The 18,265-nt window shown below is 40.8% G+C and overlaps 1 protein-coding gene and 1 long non-coding RNA gene across 2 annotated transcripts; both read right to left on the bottom strand.

Annotated features, from left to right (window-relative positions):
- Positions 1–1,006: 1,006 nt before the first annotated feature.
- On the bottom strand, positions 1,007–9,563 carry lrrc4bb (leucine rich repeat containing 4Bb). The gene is made up of 3 exons (XM_023411384.2): positions 9,148–9,563; positions 4,575–5,183; positions 1,007–4,448 (listed from the first exon to the last, which is right to left on the bottom strand). The coding sequence occupies exons 2-3, from the start codon at positions 4,815–4,817 to the stop codon at positions 2,460–2,462; spliced, it is 2,232 nt and encodes a 743-aa protein (XP_023267152.1). The 5' UTR covers positions 4,818–5,183; positions 9,148–9,563; the 3' UTR covers positions 1,007–2,459.
- A 5,873-nt stretch (positions 9,564–15,436) lies between these two features.
- Positions 15,437–17,514, bottom strand: LOC147818832 (uncharacterized). Its single transcript, XR_015437571.1, has 4 exons — positions 17,383–17,514; positions 16,279–16,482; positions 15,997–16,181; positions 15,437–15,802 (listed from the first exon to the last, which is right to left on the bottom strand). It is a non-coding gene; the product is annotated as an uncharacterized LOC147818832 (long non-coding RNA).
- Positions 17,515–18,265: the final 751 nt, after the last annotated feature.

Below are 18,265 nucleotides of genomic sequence, written 5' to 3' on the forward strand. Positions count from 1 at the left end.
ATGAGATTCACAATGGAAAAACACTGACACCAAGTTGAGAGGATACTTGGCTGCAATTTAGACAACCTGAGTTATTTGATCAATCCGTTTAGATGTGCCATTGTAGGTATTAACAGACAGATTTCAAAAGATGGCTTAGATGTTTAGCATTAAACAGGACGAACGTGCTGTGCATTGATGTAACAGATGTTCCTTTCATGGATTAACCTCTGTGACTGCTCAATCTGGGTGGGTTTTCTCTGATATCATCGCTCATATCATCATCATCATTATTACTATTCTTCAGTTCCTTTTCTTCCAATAAGTGTGGGCTCATTGCTGATAAGAAAAACCATCATCACTCACATAAAACAGCTCCTATACATATATATATATATATATATATATATATATATATATATATATACATACATACATACATATACATGCATGAGGGAGGGGTGCAATTAAAGAAAAAGCAATAGAACAAAAACAGCAAAATCACATACAGAGCTGCATTACAGTCAAAAGACTCACTGATATGATTTTGTTGATAATACTATCTCAGGTTCATTTATCTGGAATAACTGGTTGCATGTCCAGTTTGTGCTCAATTGCAACAAACATTTTAGGTTCCTACTTAAAAAATACAATCTGTTATCCAAAAAAAGGTAATTTATTCAATGTTTTTCTTAACCTTAATCATCTTCCCATTTCAAAAACACTGTTAAAGAATCACCATGGGAGACGCGTATCGAGGGCTAATTTCAGACAAAAGCGCCTTCATTAAGAGTAAGATCATCTAGTTCTGTCAAAAACACTCAAAAACCAGTAGTGTCTGTAGAACATCCATAGGAGAGTGACTGAAAGCCTGTGTGAGCATGTTAATAGAGAAGATGGCACCTATCATTACCAGAATGACTAATGGCTAAACCACAAACCATACATTCAATCCAGGTTTAGTGCAGAGGCCTGCATAATGTCTCACACTTTACTTATGTGGTTGCCATATTGACCCGCCACAACCCAATATATGATTGATTTATTTCACACGTAATGATACATGGCTAGACAACTGTACACATTATATCAAACTAACAAAAATAAAGAAATACATAGTTGAAACGCAAGAAGCGTAAATGGCATTTAACATATGAAAGTTACACTATAAAAATGTGGATCTTACAATTGTCATACAACCAGACATTATTATTATTAATATACTGTACATTTCCATTCATTCCAATCATCCTAAGATGGATGTTTAATCCCTTCTTGAATGCTGTTGCAGATAGATGTCTAATCATCCTTATGACAGCATTTTATGGCATGACTATGGTAACCATGAGCAAGGAGGTCATATCAAATTCCTGTCTAAAAGCAAATATCTGGCTACTGATCTGATTTAAATAACACATTGTCAACACTTTATTTTACCCATACAGATCTTTGCATTGAATTACCTTTCTGTGTTTGTGGAACATAGTTTTACCATTATTTGATGCTGGCATTTAAGTATCAGAATTGTCAATTCAAATACCAAGTAGCTGGCTTTTACAAAATACATAATACACTCTCAGAACACAAAAGTTTGTAATGATTATTACTGAAGCAACAGACAAAAGTTTGTCAAACAGAGATCTGCATTTACTGTTCTACAACCTAAATGGACTTTATGTCACAAAGCCAATTCAAAGATTCACAATGAGTGTTGCAATTGAGCCCTTATGTTTCTGAGAAGTAGCCAAACTTAAAACATGTATCATAACCAACGTCCACTATCGCCGCCCCTGATTATTCACAAAGAAACAAACTGTACCAGCTTATACATCCACCCCAAAATATCTCTGCATTGGAGTCTGCGATGATACATATTTAAATGAAAATATATTTATATAATTTGTGGATTTTTCACAGTAGTTTGTACTGCACTGTACCTTTTTGTCCATCTCTTTATGCCTACATAATTTTCACCTTGAGGGAGTCTATTGAGTCACTTGAGAGAGAGTGTGGCTTGTGTTTTGTGTGGAAGAAAAATGTCTCTTGGATTTTGTTCTGTAATGTCGCCGATCTTCAGTGTGGTAAGTGCTGTGCATGTCTTTCATCTCTGCTGGCCAACAACAATTTGGGGACTGAATACTCTGAAAGGCTAGTTTTTCCCTATAGGAACACAGCTTGTAGAAACTGCAAAAAACATTTGCTTTGGCACAGATTTACATTGTAGCAATGTCCATTCCTTGATCTCCATGGCCATGATCGTTACTACAAACACAAGTGGCCCATTGTGGTAATCCTTGGCTCAGTACACTGTCACGGATAAGTCTATGTGTTTGTGTATTGCCGTGTCAGTCTATCCTCTCTCCTGGTGTAATGTCAATGCACTCTAGTGTCTAATCATTCCGCGCATTTAAACCCAACATCAATCCCCTCTCTGTCTCCGACTCTTGCTCACTCTCTCTCTATACTCTCACTTTTTGTTTTTAGATTTGAGTCTCTTGAACGTTTTCCTTCGAGCTCCCTTTGAAGAGAAGAGGCTCCATTTGGGGATTCTGGTTTTGGCCCATGAAACCTTTGATCGATCCATGTAAGCCCATAGTCGGCATGGGGAGAGACATTGGTAGCGGTGGGGACATAGAATTGGGGTTGGTGTTGGTGCCGTTGCCTGATGAGGTGAGCAAATTAGATGTAGAGATTGGGACTGAGGTACAGGAGATGGGGATATCCTGGCCTTGCTGGTTCTTGAGGATCCCTCCTGGTCCCATCCCTTCGGTGCCAATACTAAGACCCATCACATTGTTGTTGAAATGGGTCTTGTAGTAATGGTTAAGAGTATCTGTACGGCCAATGTTGGGAAGGTTGACTATTTCTGGATGATGTATCCTTAGGGTTCCTTCTCCACCTGCTCCAGAATTCATTGTTGAACCACCTGAGATACCACTCCCGGCCCCGGCTCCGATCTCATCTTCTACATTGACTATTTCAATGGCTCTGGCTGGGCCGTGGTGCTTGTGTAGCTGGTGCTGCTTCCGGAGTTTATAGAAGACCACCAACATTACAGCTGCCATAAAAGTAATGGCCACAAAGCAACCAATGATGATCTTAGTTGTTTTCATTACATCATCCAGGCCAGGAATGTTAGTTACATCCATTATGGACACAGTCACTGCATTTTCAGTAGCTCTGTTGGCTCGTGGGGACAGTGAGGAAAGAGAGGAGAGAGAAGGTGATATAGTGATGCCAGGTCTGCCCTCTATCACCCCTCTTTGAACAGTAGGATTAGAGAAATCTATGAATGTCTCATTAACATACTGTCTTGCTGAGTTCTCCTCCTCTCCTCTTACTGTCTCTACTGTTTCCACAGTGACAGTGGTGAAATAACTGTAGCTGTTGCTGGGGTCTGACGCAGACACATTGAGGACAGCGGTTGCAGTGGTGTTTCCAGCAGAGTTGGTTACCATGCAAGTGTACTGCCCAGTGTCTTGCACGGTCACATTTGTGAAGTTCAGTGTTCCGTCATGAAGCACTGAGATCCTAACTCGGTACGATCCGTGGGTCATCAGAGTGCCATTTGGAGTGAACCAATTCACAGAGGTCATCGAGGTTCCAGTGCGACATTTCAGCTCAGCAGCCATGCCCTCAGTGACATTGAGGTCAGTGGGTGGCTCAACAATCACTGGGGCATAGCAGGTAAAGTGGCTCTGGTCTAGTTCCCCAATGTACTTGCCCTTTAGACCTGGGGGCGCATGGCAGCGAGCACAACATGTGGTGTTGCTGGGAACTGTTTCTTTCAGCCACCAGCTGAGCCACAGAACATCACAGTTGCACACCCAAGGGTTGTGGTTGAGATGCACTCTCTCCAACTGGTGCAAAGGGGTGAAGAGATCATGAGGCAGGGAATGCAGGGAATTGTGGGAGAGGTTGAGCTCCTCCAGGTTTTTGAGATCATCAAAAGCATTGCGTTCAATGACTGACACTCTGGAGTGCATTAGCCACAGCTTGCGAAGCGACACTAGGCCCTGGAAGGATCCAGGCCGGACTATACCAAGCTGGTTCCCTGAAAGCTCTAACTCCTCTAGTCGTACCAGTGGGGTGAGGTTAGGGATGTCCTTCAAGCCGCACATGCCAAGATTCAAGAAGCGCAAGTTTACCAGACCTTCAAAAGCAGCCTCTGAGATGAAATCCAGCTTCCTGAGTTCCCCTAGATCGAGACGTCGTAAAGAGGGAACTCGGTGAAAGGCAAATGCAGGCAGCGTCTCGATGGGGTTGTTTCGTAGCCATAGTTCCCTTAGCTTGCTGAGGTACTCAAAGGCTTGTGACGGTACCACTGTAAGACGGTTGTCAAAAAGCTCCAGCGTGTTGAGGTTGGGAAGGCCATTGAAAGCTCCCACCTCAATTTGTCGGATGTGGTTCTTGGAGAGCTGGAGGATTTCCAAATGCCGCAGGTGCTTAAATGTGTCAGACTTGATCACCTGGTGTAGAAACAAAAACATGGAGGCACATTGTAGCAATGCCAAAATTACCGCTGTCAACATTTATTCAATAAATCACAATGTATGCAGAATTTAGGGTCTGCATGTACATGAAGCCATATTTACCTGAATTGTGTTCTCTTGTAGATTGAGGTATCTTGTGTTCTCTGAAATACTCTCCGGGACTTGATCTAAACTCTTCCTTGTACAGATGACACGGCTCGCCTGATTGGAGCAGGTACAGGGGGTGGGGCAGGGGGGTGCTGCCTCTGTGAGCTGAGGTCCATGGTTGTGAAACCACAACAAAAGCTGGACCAACCAGAGGAGGGGGGAAGGGGTGCAGGGGCTGGTCACCATGACAACACGCATGGCAACTGAGTCATGACCCACCCCTATTGCTATGATGTTGATAAGTCACCTCCAAACAAGGGAATTTAAGTGCTTATCTTGATGTTCATATTTGATGCTCTTATTCTGTTTTTTCTCCTTCAAGCAGTCACTTTAAAAATTGAGAAGAAAAAGTGCAATGTTATATTAAAGACTATTTATCATTAATAGATTCTTATTTTACTTTGCTCATGTTTCTTTGACTATCACACACCTTATTCTCTTCAATATGTCATTTTAGGGAACCCTGAATTTTTTTGTTCCCATGGCAATCATTAGCGTATAAATCAAATTTGGGGGAGGATTTGCTCTTGAAAGTGTTGTCCCTGTGGAGGCTGTTGCTTCTCACTGTAGGGGGAAGAGAGAAAAGCAGAGAGAGGAAGGAGGTCAAGCAAGTGCACAGTGCTGTAGCTTCAAGATATCAGCCTACCACAAACATGCAAGTATTCCCAGGAATTAAATTATATCTCAAAATATTAAAATGTCCTGTCACCAGACAGGACATTGTAATATCTTTTCTAAAGAGGTGGCTCTCAAATTGTGGCCTGTAGTCGAACTGGTGAGTCAGCTGCCATTTTCTTCATAGGTTGAACTTAACATCTGGGTCATGGTGTGAAATGGCCACAAAATTCGAAAACCTCAAGCTGGATCACAAGTGCTGCAGTACACCCATTAGGATGACAGTCTCATCATCAACTGGTATGCGTCTAGTCAGATGCATGCTCTCAGAAATAAAATCTCACATTTTAAAGAATGCAAAGTTGTTGAATGCAATTACAACTGCCAGTGGGACTCATCTAGACCTAAGGTTAATGCAGAGATTCGTGCAATCCATCATGAGGCAGTAGCACAGCATTACAAATGAGATAACAAATGATGCCTGCATGCAGTAATTTAGCAATTAAGATATGAAGGAATGATTATTTACTTCTGAAATTTTACTGCAATGCACATGCTGTGTACAATAAGTGCAACACATTTAGAAAAGATCCCCAACCAGTGAGAGCGGATGAGCCGAAAATGAAATTGACACCTAGCTTGTGAACAAAGTGAAGACGATGTTGCAAAACACTTTTATGGCTTTTGTAACACATATTATGTGTTTCTTTGGTTAAGAGAGTGTCACACACTTCTTGAAGAAACAGAAATGGCTGCAAGCATCATCAGACTCACTAAATTTAGAAATGCTTGGGCTTGTTCCCTTATACTGATTAGACCAAAGAGAAAGTGTTCATTGTTTTCTCAAGCTCGACACGATGACTCTAGCAGTCACAAGCCCGTGTTGTCTATTGAAAACAAACAAGAGGATCTTTGTTACCTGTCATGTTATATGACCGCCGTGTTACCATTATTTATGTTCTATATATAAGAACTCTAGGATACGCTTTCCAAATGTTTTAGTCTCTAATAAACAGGTTATTTTTTAAAAGCTTCCATGGCAGTCCTTAGCATCTCCACCTAGAAACACGGTTGCTGTGGCAACCTGCTCACTCACCATCTTGTGTTTTTACTGTCCAGTGCCCTATTCCACATTACTGTGTTTAGCTGAGCTTGATGAACATTTGCTGCACAAAACTGATCAGAAACACCTTTTTGGTCTGAATCAACATAAATTTGATTTAAAGCTTAAGCTGTATTCTCTTCTTTTTTGTTTTTACCAGATATACAATCAATGGTCTTTTGCTCAGTAGATACCTTGACCTAGAGGAACAAAAACTGGCTTTGTATATAAAAATATATATTTACATAAGTGCAGGGAAACCTGAGGAGCACATAGTTGAACCTTGGCCTTCAATATCACAACAGAGGAAACAAATCTGCCATGAATCTTAATATCTACAAGGTCTGAGGATTAGGTCAACATCAGTCTTTATTAAAAACATAGCTCTGAGAACTCTTAAAGCAGCTATTAAGAAAGCTCATAAGGGAGTGTATGCTAAAAATAGACTTTTTCAGATGCTCTGCACATCCCACAGACTCTCTCTCTCTCTCTGTGTGCGTGTGACACATGCACACACATACACACTTCCATATCCACAACCTTCCTAAGTGTAACTGCCACAGAGAAATAACAACACATCCATCTCCATGTAGATTTTTGAACACAAATTCTAAACCCCAGCCAGCAGGTAACTGTGCATTTCAATAATTCCACAAAGTTGAAAAAAGAAAACGCTTCAGTGTCTGTCCCAGACGTCAGAATTGTATGTGATCCAGAATGGTGGTTTGATAGTTAGAATGGTGATTAGTTCGTCATAAAATGATTCATGGAGGCATCAAAACACAACATCATTAATATTCAGCTGGTCAAAGAATTGATCATACCACTGCTCTGTTTTTGATGCAGTGTATCACACACCAGTACTTAATTGAAAATACTGTGAGATGGTGTTTTGCTTGTATTTATTGTCTCTTTTTTCTTATGGATATCTTGAAAATATTGGTAGTTAAATGTGATTTCAAGAATCCTGCGCTCTATAATTCCTCCAGCCACTGCCTTCATTTTTGAAATTTATCAAAGCACAGAGGTAATGGGTGAAGTTGAGATATAAATGTAAGAGATGTGCAGCTGTATTCAGCACAAATATATTGTGATGATGGTATAAAGATTTTGCAAAAATGCACAATTGCATTTTGTTCTAAGCTTTAATGTGTTTCCATCATTGCATCATTACAGGGGAAAAGCCTTTGGCAGCAGTCAACAGTAGGCTAAGCTGTTTGATGCAGGTTTTTTTTTTCTTAAAATTGAAAGAAGTGAGCATTTTCCTCTGCTTTAAGCAGCAAAAAAGTCACTGGGGTGAGACAGTCAAACGATCCATGTAAAACACCACACAGGGTAAAAAATGATATTATAAGGAGAGACCTTGAATCTGCAAGCAGGACGCCTGTTGCCTTGACCTCCCATCTTCAAGTTCTCCACCACATGAGAACACAAGAACAACAGCACACACCGATGATGGCCCTTTATTTTTAGAATATTACACCTTGACTCATCTGAGGGCCAGCTCTGTCGCCACTGGCCTTCATCCTCATCCTTGTGAGGAAAAAAATAAATAAAAGAAGTGTTTTCTTTGGGTTTATGACAGGCTGAGACGTCGGCTGAGTTGTATTTTTTTTCCAACCAGTTTCACACACAGGTATTTCTCTGTCTTGATCTTAGCCGTTTTTCCATGTCAAGAGCAGATTGCAACCGTGTAGATATTGATTATTTGATCAGGCCTGAGAGAGCGCTCAGTCGTGAAAAGACAAATTAGCTTCAAGCTGCTGACCAATTGCTACAAACCAATCACATCATCGTAAGCGCCTGATTGTATCAATGCCTTGCTCTCAACAAACAGAGTCATTAAGGTTTATGAAGAGGCAAAACGCGTCTTGTTGTTTTCATTAAACATCGAGGCTGTGGGATATTTCCTGTATGCCTACACAAGGCCCAATTAGACCTCATGTATTTACAGATGGTCTGGATGAACACAAAGCGACACAGGTGCAGCAGGGCCAACATCATCTACTGTAACTATGACAACACTAGATTGATTCAGGACGTGGGAATCAGGGTAGGATGGGACGCATTTCAACAGTATATAGTAACAACCATTGCTTTTTGTTTAGAGAAAGAAAAATGCAGGTTGATGCCAAATATTTTCTCCACTTTCAGCTGGTGACGAGTATATTTTCTAATTTCTCTCAAATCAACTCAACAAGAAAAAAGAGAAAGGACGAGAGAGAGGGAGAGGGAGACATAACCTGTCCATTTTCTCCTGCAGTCGCAACCTCTAATCTGCAATCTCTCCTCATCATATAGCCTCTAGCATAATATCTCCTACAATTCAACAGAATGGCCTTATTCATCTATGCAGCTGCGCTCACTACGGCGCACCTTCTCGGGAACGCAATTGAAATTCTGAATAGGCCTAATTCTGCACATGCTGCATTACAAAATGGCTTGCATCCATTCTCTCTTCAGGGTAATGACAACATGACTGCACCCAAAAATAATCTATAGGCTGTCCTTTTTCTTTTCTGTAAAATAATATGTGTGGACATGTGAAACACACGCTTACATAAGGAAGCGTGTCATTTTAATACATTTGCAATGAGCAGCACAGCTTTATACCACTGACAAGACAGTCTCTTATGCTGGTATTAATTATTTACTTAAATTATAATGCATCCGTGCAACATTTGCACATTTCATTATTAAATCTTTATCATCTCGTGACTGATTTCAGCATCCATGCACGTTAGGTAACAAATGCAATAATTACGCCGGCCATTTCAGTCCCTTCTACCTGTACATCCAATATACACGTACCTTAATGTTTCGGCGGCTGCGGCGTGAGGTCGATGTTTTCTCTCCTCTCGTCCCTTCTCCCGATCGTCAGTTTTCCAACCTCGCTATCTATGTCTCCCTTTCTCGTCCCTAAATTGATTCGCTTGTTTCCACGGCTGTGAGCTGGCTCTTGTTCTTGTAGGCTAGATCCGCAGCGCCAACGCAACGCGGGGGGCTACAGTGATGGCAGGTTAAAGATGAACCGAATCCACACACACACACACGCGCGCGCACACACACACACACACACACACACACACACGCGGGGTAAAAAAAAAAAAAAGACAGTGATCAGATTAAGGGGTCGTTGGAGAAAATGATTTTAGTATTATCACATTTAGGAACGAGGTCTGGGACGAGTGCATCCATGCGTCTTATCATCATTGGAGAGGAACGCAGGCAGCAAACGCGACGGCGCCCGCTGGGCAGAGCATTTTGCGTCCAGCATAAGCGACTCTTTACGCACATTCCGTATGTTTCAGTCTGAATCCCACTAAGACAGCATTAGAAGAATAGATGAAGGACCAAGGACTCGTGGATGTACCTGCCTCCTTTAGATGCTTTAATGGATTAAACTCTACATCCAGAGAAGGATGATACCAAAATAATAAAAATATATTATTTTTTTGTGTGTTTTTTAGTCTAATTTTTTTTTTTCATATCACATAAGCTCTAGACATGTGATGAGTATAGTCACATCTTTATTAATATGACTCAGCAGCACTCCATGTTCAGCAGAATTAAATGAGTCAGTGTGTTACGTCTAATAAAGGGAGATTTTAACCATTATCAGTGTTTATCATGGGCACCTGTTTAACCAGACGTCATCAAACATCTGCAGTGAGAAACATTTCTGCTCCACTGAGTCTTGAAGAGTTTTGTAGACTTACTATTGTCCATATCCACAATGAATGCTCAGTGCTAGCACATGCATTTTGGTAATGGCCGGCTAAGATTAAATCTAGCAAACTAATGAGGTCTGTTTTCTGCAGACTTTGCATATGAGTATTTACTTATTTTTTCCCAAAGCAATCCTCAGGGGTGAAATTAAAGCTGTACATAAGGAAGCCACCACTATAACTTGCTGTCAGCATCCAGACAGCAAGCACTCTGCAACCCTGTCAGGCTGGCACTTTATAAAAACCCAAACCTTTGAATACTTCTGAACCCTGCAAATGTGCATAAGAAGTATTTTGTGAGCAGGTTCCAGAGTTTGGTAGGCTGCTGCATGTTTTTAATTACAGGATTGCAAAGAACGTCAGCAAGTTATTAGCCAATAAAGAAAAGCTTTAGTCAGTAAAGAGATGCCAATCTTTCTCTCTTCGTGGCCTGTCCGTATTGATCTTTGCTCATGTGTGCGTCCACACGTGTCAAGTGCTTTAGCTCCTCTACAATTCTTTTAGTGTAAAGTTAGTGCAGAAGAAGAAAATCGCCCCTTGTAGCTTTGTATCCAATACCAAGACTAGTTTGTGGGTAAAAATAAATCTCAGTACATCTTTGCTCTGTCTCAGCTCTAAAGGTCAAAGGACAGAGAAGGCCAGGCATGCTTCAGAAAGACCCCCAAGATATATACTCTCTCTCCCCCTCTCCATCTCTCTCCTCCTTTCCCTTCCTCACCCTCTCCCGTGCTCCTCCCCTCCCTCTCCGTGAATGCCGTAGTGAGTATTGTTCACGACCACTAGCTTTTGCTGAAAGCCGCACAGCAATGAGGTCTCTGTGCCTTTTTGCCTCTCTCTTCCTCTCCCCTCCCCCTCCTCTGCCTCTCTCCCTCTCTCTCTCCCACCCATCTACCTCTCTCTCCTTCCCTCTCTTTCTCCCTCTCTCTCCCTCTATTAAATTTCCAGTCACACAGTGGTGCAGAGGATATTCCTCCTTTCCCTCTTTCTCCCTCTTCCCTCATTCCCTCTCACTCATGCTGAAATCTTAGCCCACATCCAGTCTCTCGCTCGACCCTGGCTGCCTTTCAGTGCTTTTCTGCCACTCTCGTCTCCTCTCTCTGTACATCTTTTTGCCTTCCAACCCCCGCGCCATTTAAAATGATTCCACGCCACCCATGCCAAACACACCCTGTGCCTCTGCCCCCCCCCCCCCCCCCCCTCCCTCTCCTCTCCACTCTATGTCCTCACTGTCATTGCACATTGAATCTGATATTCCCCTTATGCATGTATGGTACGCTTGTGTGTTTGTTTGTGTGTGTGTGTGTGTGTGTGTGTGTGTGTGTGCAGGCACCCTTGAGCATGTGTGTGTGTGTGTGTGTGTGTGTGTGTGTGTGTGTGTGTGGGAGCGATGGAGTGGAGGGAGGGAGAGGGACATGCATTTGTGCACAGTAAATGAACAAACACTCATCGCTATATTGCTTGTGTCATCAGTACAGGAAGGCTCTTGGAGTAGAAATACAGCGGAGAGAGCTAATCCCAGTATCCAGAGGACGAGTGCATGGCATTTCCAATACAACCCAAACCCCATAAACTCTTAATGCTGTGTTAGGCGCCACAGGGGAGGAGAAGGGGAGGGCGATGAGGATTTGGCAGCAACATGCTAGTGCCAAGACATATGTGGCATGCTGATAGCAGTAGAGAGGTGCAGCTCACACTCTGAAGAAGCTTAGGAGGGGTGCTGATACACATCCATCACTTCCATGGTTTTGGGATACTAGCTAAAGGCACTCTGGAATTGGATAATTGAACGCAGTTCAAATCAAAGATTAAGAATGTGAATTATTTTTGTAGCAGCAGCGCTGATGTTAGATTCTGGTGAAGAGGCATCAGTGATCTGTTCAATGGCCCCAAGTGTCCAATTGGGATTGTGAACAAAGCGATATTTTTGGTGGTTATTTTTAGGAAATGTAAGTGAAAAAGTTGGATTGGTGCTCATTGCCATCTGTGCCAGAGAATAAGAGAGATACAAGAGAGAGTTTCGAGTTATTCATGGTGACACCCCTGTGTGTGTGTGTGTGTGTGTGCGCGCGCATGTTAGCGAGACAGAGAGGGAGAGAAAATAGAGAGAAAAATCCTTGTGTCACAGTATCTTAGCAACTGCCTCCATCTCCTTGGAGACAAGAACTGACATCATTTCCTGTCTGCGAGAACTCACTTTTGGTTTGTACACAGTGTGTTTGTGCGTACGACTGCGAGGGCATGTGCGTGTGTGTGTCTGTTTGTTTGTGTGCTGGCGTGTGTCCATGTTCATATGCAGATGTGGGCCTGCAGTAAGTGCACCGATGCAGATAGGATGTATTCTAGTGTTTCAGTCAGGGTGTGTTCAAGAATGTCACTCCATTTGAAGTCAACAAAAAGAGAAACAAAAGTCATTTTCTGTGATAAGAATTATACTGGCACTGATTTCTACTTAAAAAGGTTTAATTGTTTACCCTATAACTATTATTTTTGAAATTGGGATTTTAAATGGAGCTGTGAAATTGTAACATCAAGACCAAAACTAATAGGATTTTCAGATCCAAATGTTAGTTTTTTCTTCTAAACAATTTGAATGCTATTTTCTTGTAGCTTAAAGTTAAATCCATAAACATAATTTGTACCCTGTAATAGAGCTAGTTTTTCTGTTTGTACCAATGTGAAATGTTTGTATGTTTTTATTTTCCATCCATTTGTACTTTGACAGCCAAGACTGTGTCTGCATCATCAAGTTTGTTAGTATCTAGAGTCTTCTGCATGTAGGCCTACCAAGCAGCCTGAGAGAGAAAGCCATCTTCAACTGCCATCTTGTGGGCAAAGGAGTGAAGTGCAGTTAGTGATAAATTCTCTCACTTTATTCTTAAGTCACTGTTATGTTGTATATATTTTTTTTAGCTTAAATAAACATCAAATATTTCATTATGTCACACTTGAACTTGCCAATGGAAATAAGATATAAAATCATAAATTCAGAATAATATTTTACAGTCAGTGCGTTCAACAGAATTTGCTTCTTCTTCCCAGATTTAGCCAGCACTCTAGAGTAATTATGGAAAACATTAACCTCCAAACTGCACTCAACATATTATAATATGATTTTCCCCATCTTCCCATTTTTGTCTGTTTGTTTTTTCGTTTTACAATCTTTGTGACTAATGGGCTAGCTCATGGGATAGCTTCTAATTTAGCATGCAGATATGACGGTGTAATCACTCTTCTTCAGCAAGAAACTGTGTACTTCCCAAAAACTATTTCTCAAAGATACCAGAGACTTGATGATATTGAAAATGCTTTTGAAAATGTTCAGTGTGCCACAGTGGCTCACCTGGTAGAGCATATAGCATTAAGGCTTAGTCCTAATCACAGTGGCCCAGGTTCGAGTCCAACTTGTTACCCTTTACTGTATATCATCCTCTTTCTCTCTCCCCGACTTTCCTGGCTCTCTTTCACTGTGGCAAAAAATACCCCAAAAACTAGTCTTATCCTGAAACAACATGATGCATAGAACCATGTAAAGTTGAGTGTCCTTTCATCAGGTGTGCCACTATAACATGTCAGCTTCATAGCACTTGCCTCCAAAAGTGTTCACTGACATTTAAAAAAACATCCACTTTCACATGGATACAAAGCCGTCTGCAAATGCATTTGAAGGTAATGATTTTGTTTTGCAGATGCATTGAGCGGGAACTACCAAGAACAGCAAGAGATTAATGACACTTTAATGTGCACATGTGCAATCTTCTGTTTACCAACTTCAGAAGCATAAAAGACTCTAAACTTTACCCTACAACCCAAAGGATAAAAAGGACTTTAAGACCAGTTCCAGGAAGACTGGCTCTACTGGGATTACAGTGAACTCCATACAGTCACAAGTTTGATGTCACAGAAAGTATATTCTAGAGACCATGGCTCATAAAAGCCAAAGGGTACACTAATCTCATTCTAATCTCACAAGGTATGTCAGGACATTTTAGTATTGTGACTGTATAGATGCTGAAGATGAAAATGACAAATGACAAAAAAGTGGCCAAGAAAGGTTGTGGTGTACAGTCCAGACCTTGGAAAAATATGGGTCAGTACATGAAAGAACACAGAGCTTTTGCTTCTACCAGATGATTATTATTCCAGGCTCATATGAATCAACACAGTCAGCAACACAAAGACTCAGACCATCATACAGATCAGCATACGATTTACAAGACATCACAGGGGAATCAGTGTCCAGCACTGTGCCAAGATGATGCTTCAGCAGAATGTGCTCACTTCAGCAAAGCATTCTTATTCAAGCTCACAACTTCATCATTAAAGTTCCCTCAATCAAACGGAAGAGCTGAGGGAAAGTTAAAGCAGCAAAGTCACTCCTGTAAAAAAAAAAAAAAAAACAAAGGCCGGCATCTACAACACACACGTTGCCCTGCACAGGCTGTTCTGTAGCCAAGACAGACATCCCCTACAAAAACACCAGCAAATAGCATATATACAGTGCATTAGGGACATAGATGACATGATATATTGTCATTAAGGAGATCAATTTTTGTAGTTCTCTGAATACACAATTATACAATATGCACAATGTTAGGATCATGTGCAAATAAAGAAGACATTTTAGTCATGCTAGCGATGTGGCCTTTGGGATGGCAATGTGGGTACGTCAGTTCATCACTTTGGTCCAGACTTAAATATCTCAATAACTATGAGATGATTTAACACAACATTTTGTACACAAATTCATGGTTCCCAGAGGATGAATCTGTCTGACCTTGGTGATCCCTTGACTTATCATCTAGCGCCACCATTAAGTTCACATTTGTGCTTTTGATTGAAATGCCATGCCTGTTGGATCAATTACCCTGAAATCTGGTACAGATATATAGATATACACTCCCAATTAGCCCCATTATCAGGTTCAAATTTGAATGTAATTTCTTTTTTTTTTTTTTTTTAAATTAGCAATTACCGGCAAAAAATAATGACAATTACATCAGCCTCCGCTGTGTTTAGTGCTAATTATTTAGTGTTAGCATGCTAACATGCTTCACTACGATGGTAAATATGCCTGTTAATCATCAGCATGTTAACATCATGAAACGCTGAAAGAATGGAATATCCATGGACAGCAGCTTTTTCTGTCCATCACCACATTTGCAGGACACTGTCACTTTGAGACTCACACAGCTGTAAGCATGTAATGAGGAAGAGTCAGATGAATGATAACTAGATCAATGTAACTGCAGGGCCTTACACTCTGCAGCACTCATGTTCTTAGTTTCCTGTTGTGCAAAACTAGAGGATAAGGACACAATATCTTCAGTAAGAACCACTCACCATGAAATGAACCCACATCACAAAGAGCAAAGTGTATATGCATGAGATTGCTTTATTCTGCATTGTACAAGGATCATCATTATAAGCTTATATATTAATTTGAAAGTTTTAAGTACACTGCATTGTCATATTTTAACAACAGAGGACACATGTTTAACCAACCATCATGAAAACGAAAGAAAGAAAGAAATAATAAGCAATCACAGTCATGTGCATGCATCAAAACCACAGCTCAAACTGAGGGCAGTTAAAGAGTGGTTAGGCAAGCATTATGTGAAAGTCTGTTGTGTTCTCTTTATTCCAACAACAGGCCTCTTGACTTCTCAGATCTTTTTTTAAAATGCTGATATGCCGACTCATTTTCTTTTTATTCCAAAAGGTCCAGCTTTAAGACCCAGCTGCAAAAAAGAAACAAAACGAGTGTCAAACTCTATGATAAATGCATTGTAAACAAGGATAGTAAATATGCATTGGGAGATGAGGATGTTGGGTACATAATTTCCAAACAAAATGATCAAATGATCAAGAAAATATGATCAATATTAAATGTATAAAACACCATATAAAAACGATGCATAACTTGTGCAGTTACCTCTTCACGGACCTTCTTCCATGCCATTTTATTACGAGCACAAGGTAAAAGTCCCATGTCTTTGTAAAAGAGACAGTCTACCTGACAGGTGACTAAAGGGTTCTGGTCTCTGTTGTTTGGCAAAGTGTAGTCTGGGTCAAAAGTGTGATGCATCGCCACCAGGATCACTTTCTGGCTTCTTAAATCTGTGGCACAGACAGACAACACAGATCATACTTTGCAGCTAAAAGACAACATATAAATGTAACATTTTCTCTTGTGTTTGGGTATCTGCGTGTTTACCTGGGATTTTGGACAAAGCTGCATCTAAGGCTGCGTTGATGTCAGACTCAAAACGACTGACAATGGGACAGAAGACAATAGTCGCTTCTCTCTCCTCAGGTGAGTTCACTGTCTTTGCACCGTTTTTGGTGAGTTTTTTAAGAAATTTCTGGTGAGCTTCCAATGTATTTCCGGCAACATACGAGTAAATTTTTTTCATTTTTCCTGAAAAAGAAAAAAAAAAAAAAAGTCAAATTTTAGTTTTCCCTCACCATAACTTTCTGAGGGTCTCGGAGATCCTGAACCCTCTTCAACTCAAACTGCACACTAAAAATAATTCTATCAGCTTGATACTTTTGAGAATATCTTATAATAAACAGTGATGTCATGTTTGTGATGGGAGGGGTTGTCACATGTTCCATCTGTGTGACTGGTGTAGACAGCACTTTTATGAAGCTCTGCTCCCCCCGAATCACAAATCTAGATTTCTGTTAATCATGTTTTAGAAAGGTTTGCTCCTAACAGGTCAAGAGGAGGTTTATGCCTCTCTGGGATCTAATTTCCCAAGATATGTTGTTGGTCACTATGCAAGATACTGTAATCTGCATTTCCTTGTCTCTGAAGAACTTTTTAGCAAAGAGAAGGAAGGATGATATGTTTGATCATACAGAATCCGTATAACATACAACCTGAGTCCTAGTTTGCCTTAATGGTCAAATTTGCATTTTGGTACCTTGATCTAATATGTAAACCCAGTTTGTTGCAAAGGAGAGGATTACTACTTCAATACTTATATTTGAAGGAAAAAATTATTTAGTTTGCAATTATTATCATTATTTTTCCACATCATACAACATTGGCCTCGGGGAGACCAACAACAATGAAAAGGGAACGCCTGTGGTAACTCACAGGGGTTCACTTTTATAGGTGATGTCATCCACACCTCTTCCAATTAAGTTTTTTAAAGGTTTGAAAGGTTTTCAAAATGTTTTGGAATAATTAGACATTGTTTGAAGCAATTTGTTCAGGACGTCATTTGTAGCTTTGCAGCAGACGGCACATTATACAACGATTTATAAGAGACATGGCATTAAATCATTTCACTTAGAAAACTTAGAAACTTACTTTTCGAGTCGATTTATAGTCGAATTGTTTCGTCCGACACCAATCCAAACGATACACGAAATGCAATGTTTACGCCTTGAAAGCTTTCACTTTCACTTGAGTACATTGGCGGAAACAGCCAAATGTCGCCCGTTTGGTGCATTGCCATGATATGACCAGCAGAGGTCAGTATTGTTATGTGTATTGGGCACTCACAAGCTGTAAAAGGATGGCCTACACGGCTACCCCCATAAATTTCACAGTTGAAGAATGACATTAGTGGAAACTACTTTCAAACCCATGTACTATTCATAAATTAAAGATTTATGATGAATCACATTTTTGGTGTCACTTGTCTCTGGCCTACACACAGAAGAGAAGAGAATCTGAAGTCACAGACTGCATGTTTTAAAGCTAAAAGGATAAAGGAGTCGAAGTGAAAGCTGCTCAGGATTTTACTGTGCTGGAGGTTTTGGTTTGTTTTGATTGTTACAGGATCTACAAAGTCTGTCTTCTTTTCACTGTCAATGCAGCTGATAGGCTACTAAACGTACAGATCCACTGTTGCCTGCTTAAAAATGTTCTTCACACTGTTAGCGTCTTGACTGGATTATCTGACGCTGCATTTATATCCTAACACTGTGTCAACTGACACACTGACTGAAGGAACACTGCGATTGCATGTTTGTCACCAGACAAAACACTTCAGTGTGTGTGTGTGTGTGTGTGTGTGTGTGTGTGTGTGTGTGTGTGTGTGTGTGTATTGTTTCATAAAAGGGGTGTGAAGTGAATCAGTGGGAGTGTTTTCTAATCCTGGATCATCTGTATCTGCACCCAGTGTCAGATCAAGAGTCGAGACAACCTGACACACACACACACACACACACACACACACACACACCCC

Source organism: Seriola lalandi, unplaced genomic scaffold (assembly GCF_002814215.2).
Source record: "Seriola lalandi dorsalis isolate HSWRI2012SDOR001 ecotype SW California unplaced genomic scaffold, Sedor1 jcf7180002054464, whole genome shotgun sequence".
NCBI lineage: Eukaryota > Metazoa > Chordata > Actinopteri > Carangiformes > Carangidae > Seriola > Seriola lalandi.

Coding starts and splice junctions, on each gene's coding strand:
- lrrc4bb (XM_023411384.2), bottom strand. CDS start 4,817: ATGCGTGTTGTCATGGTGACCAGCCCCTGCACCCCTTCCCCCCTCCTC. Junction 4,449..4,574: donor TACAAGAGAACACAATTCAG/GTAAATATGGCT, acceptor TTTCTACACCAG/GTGATCAAGTCTGACACATT.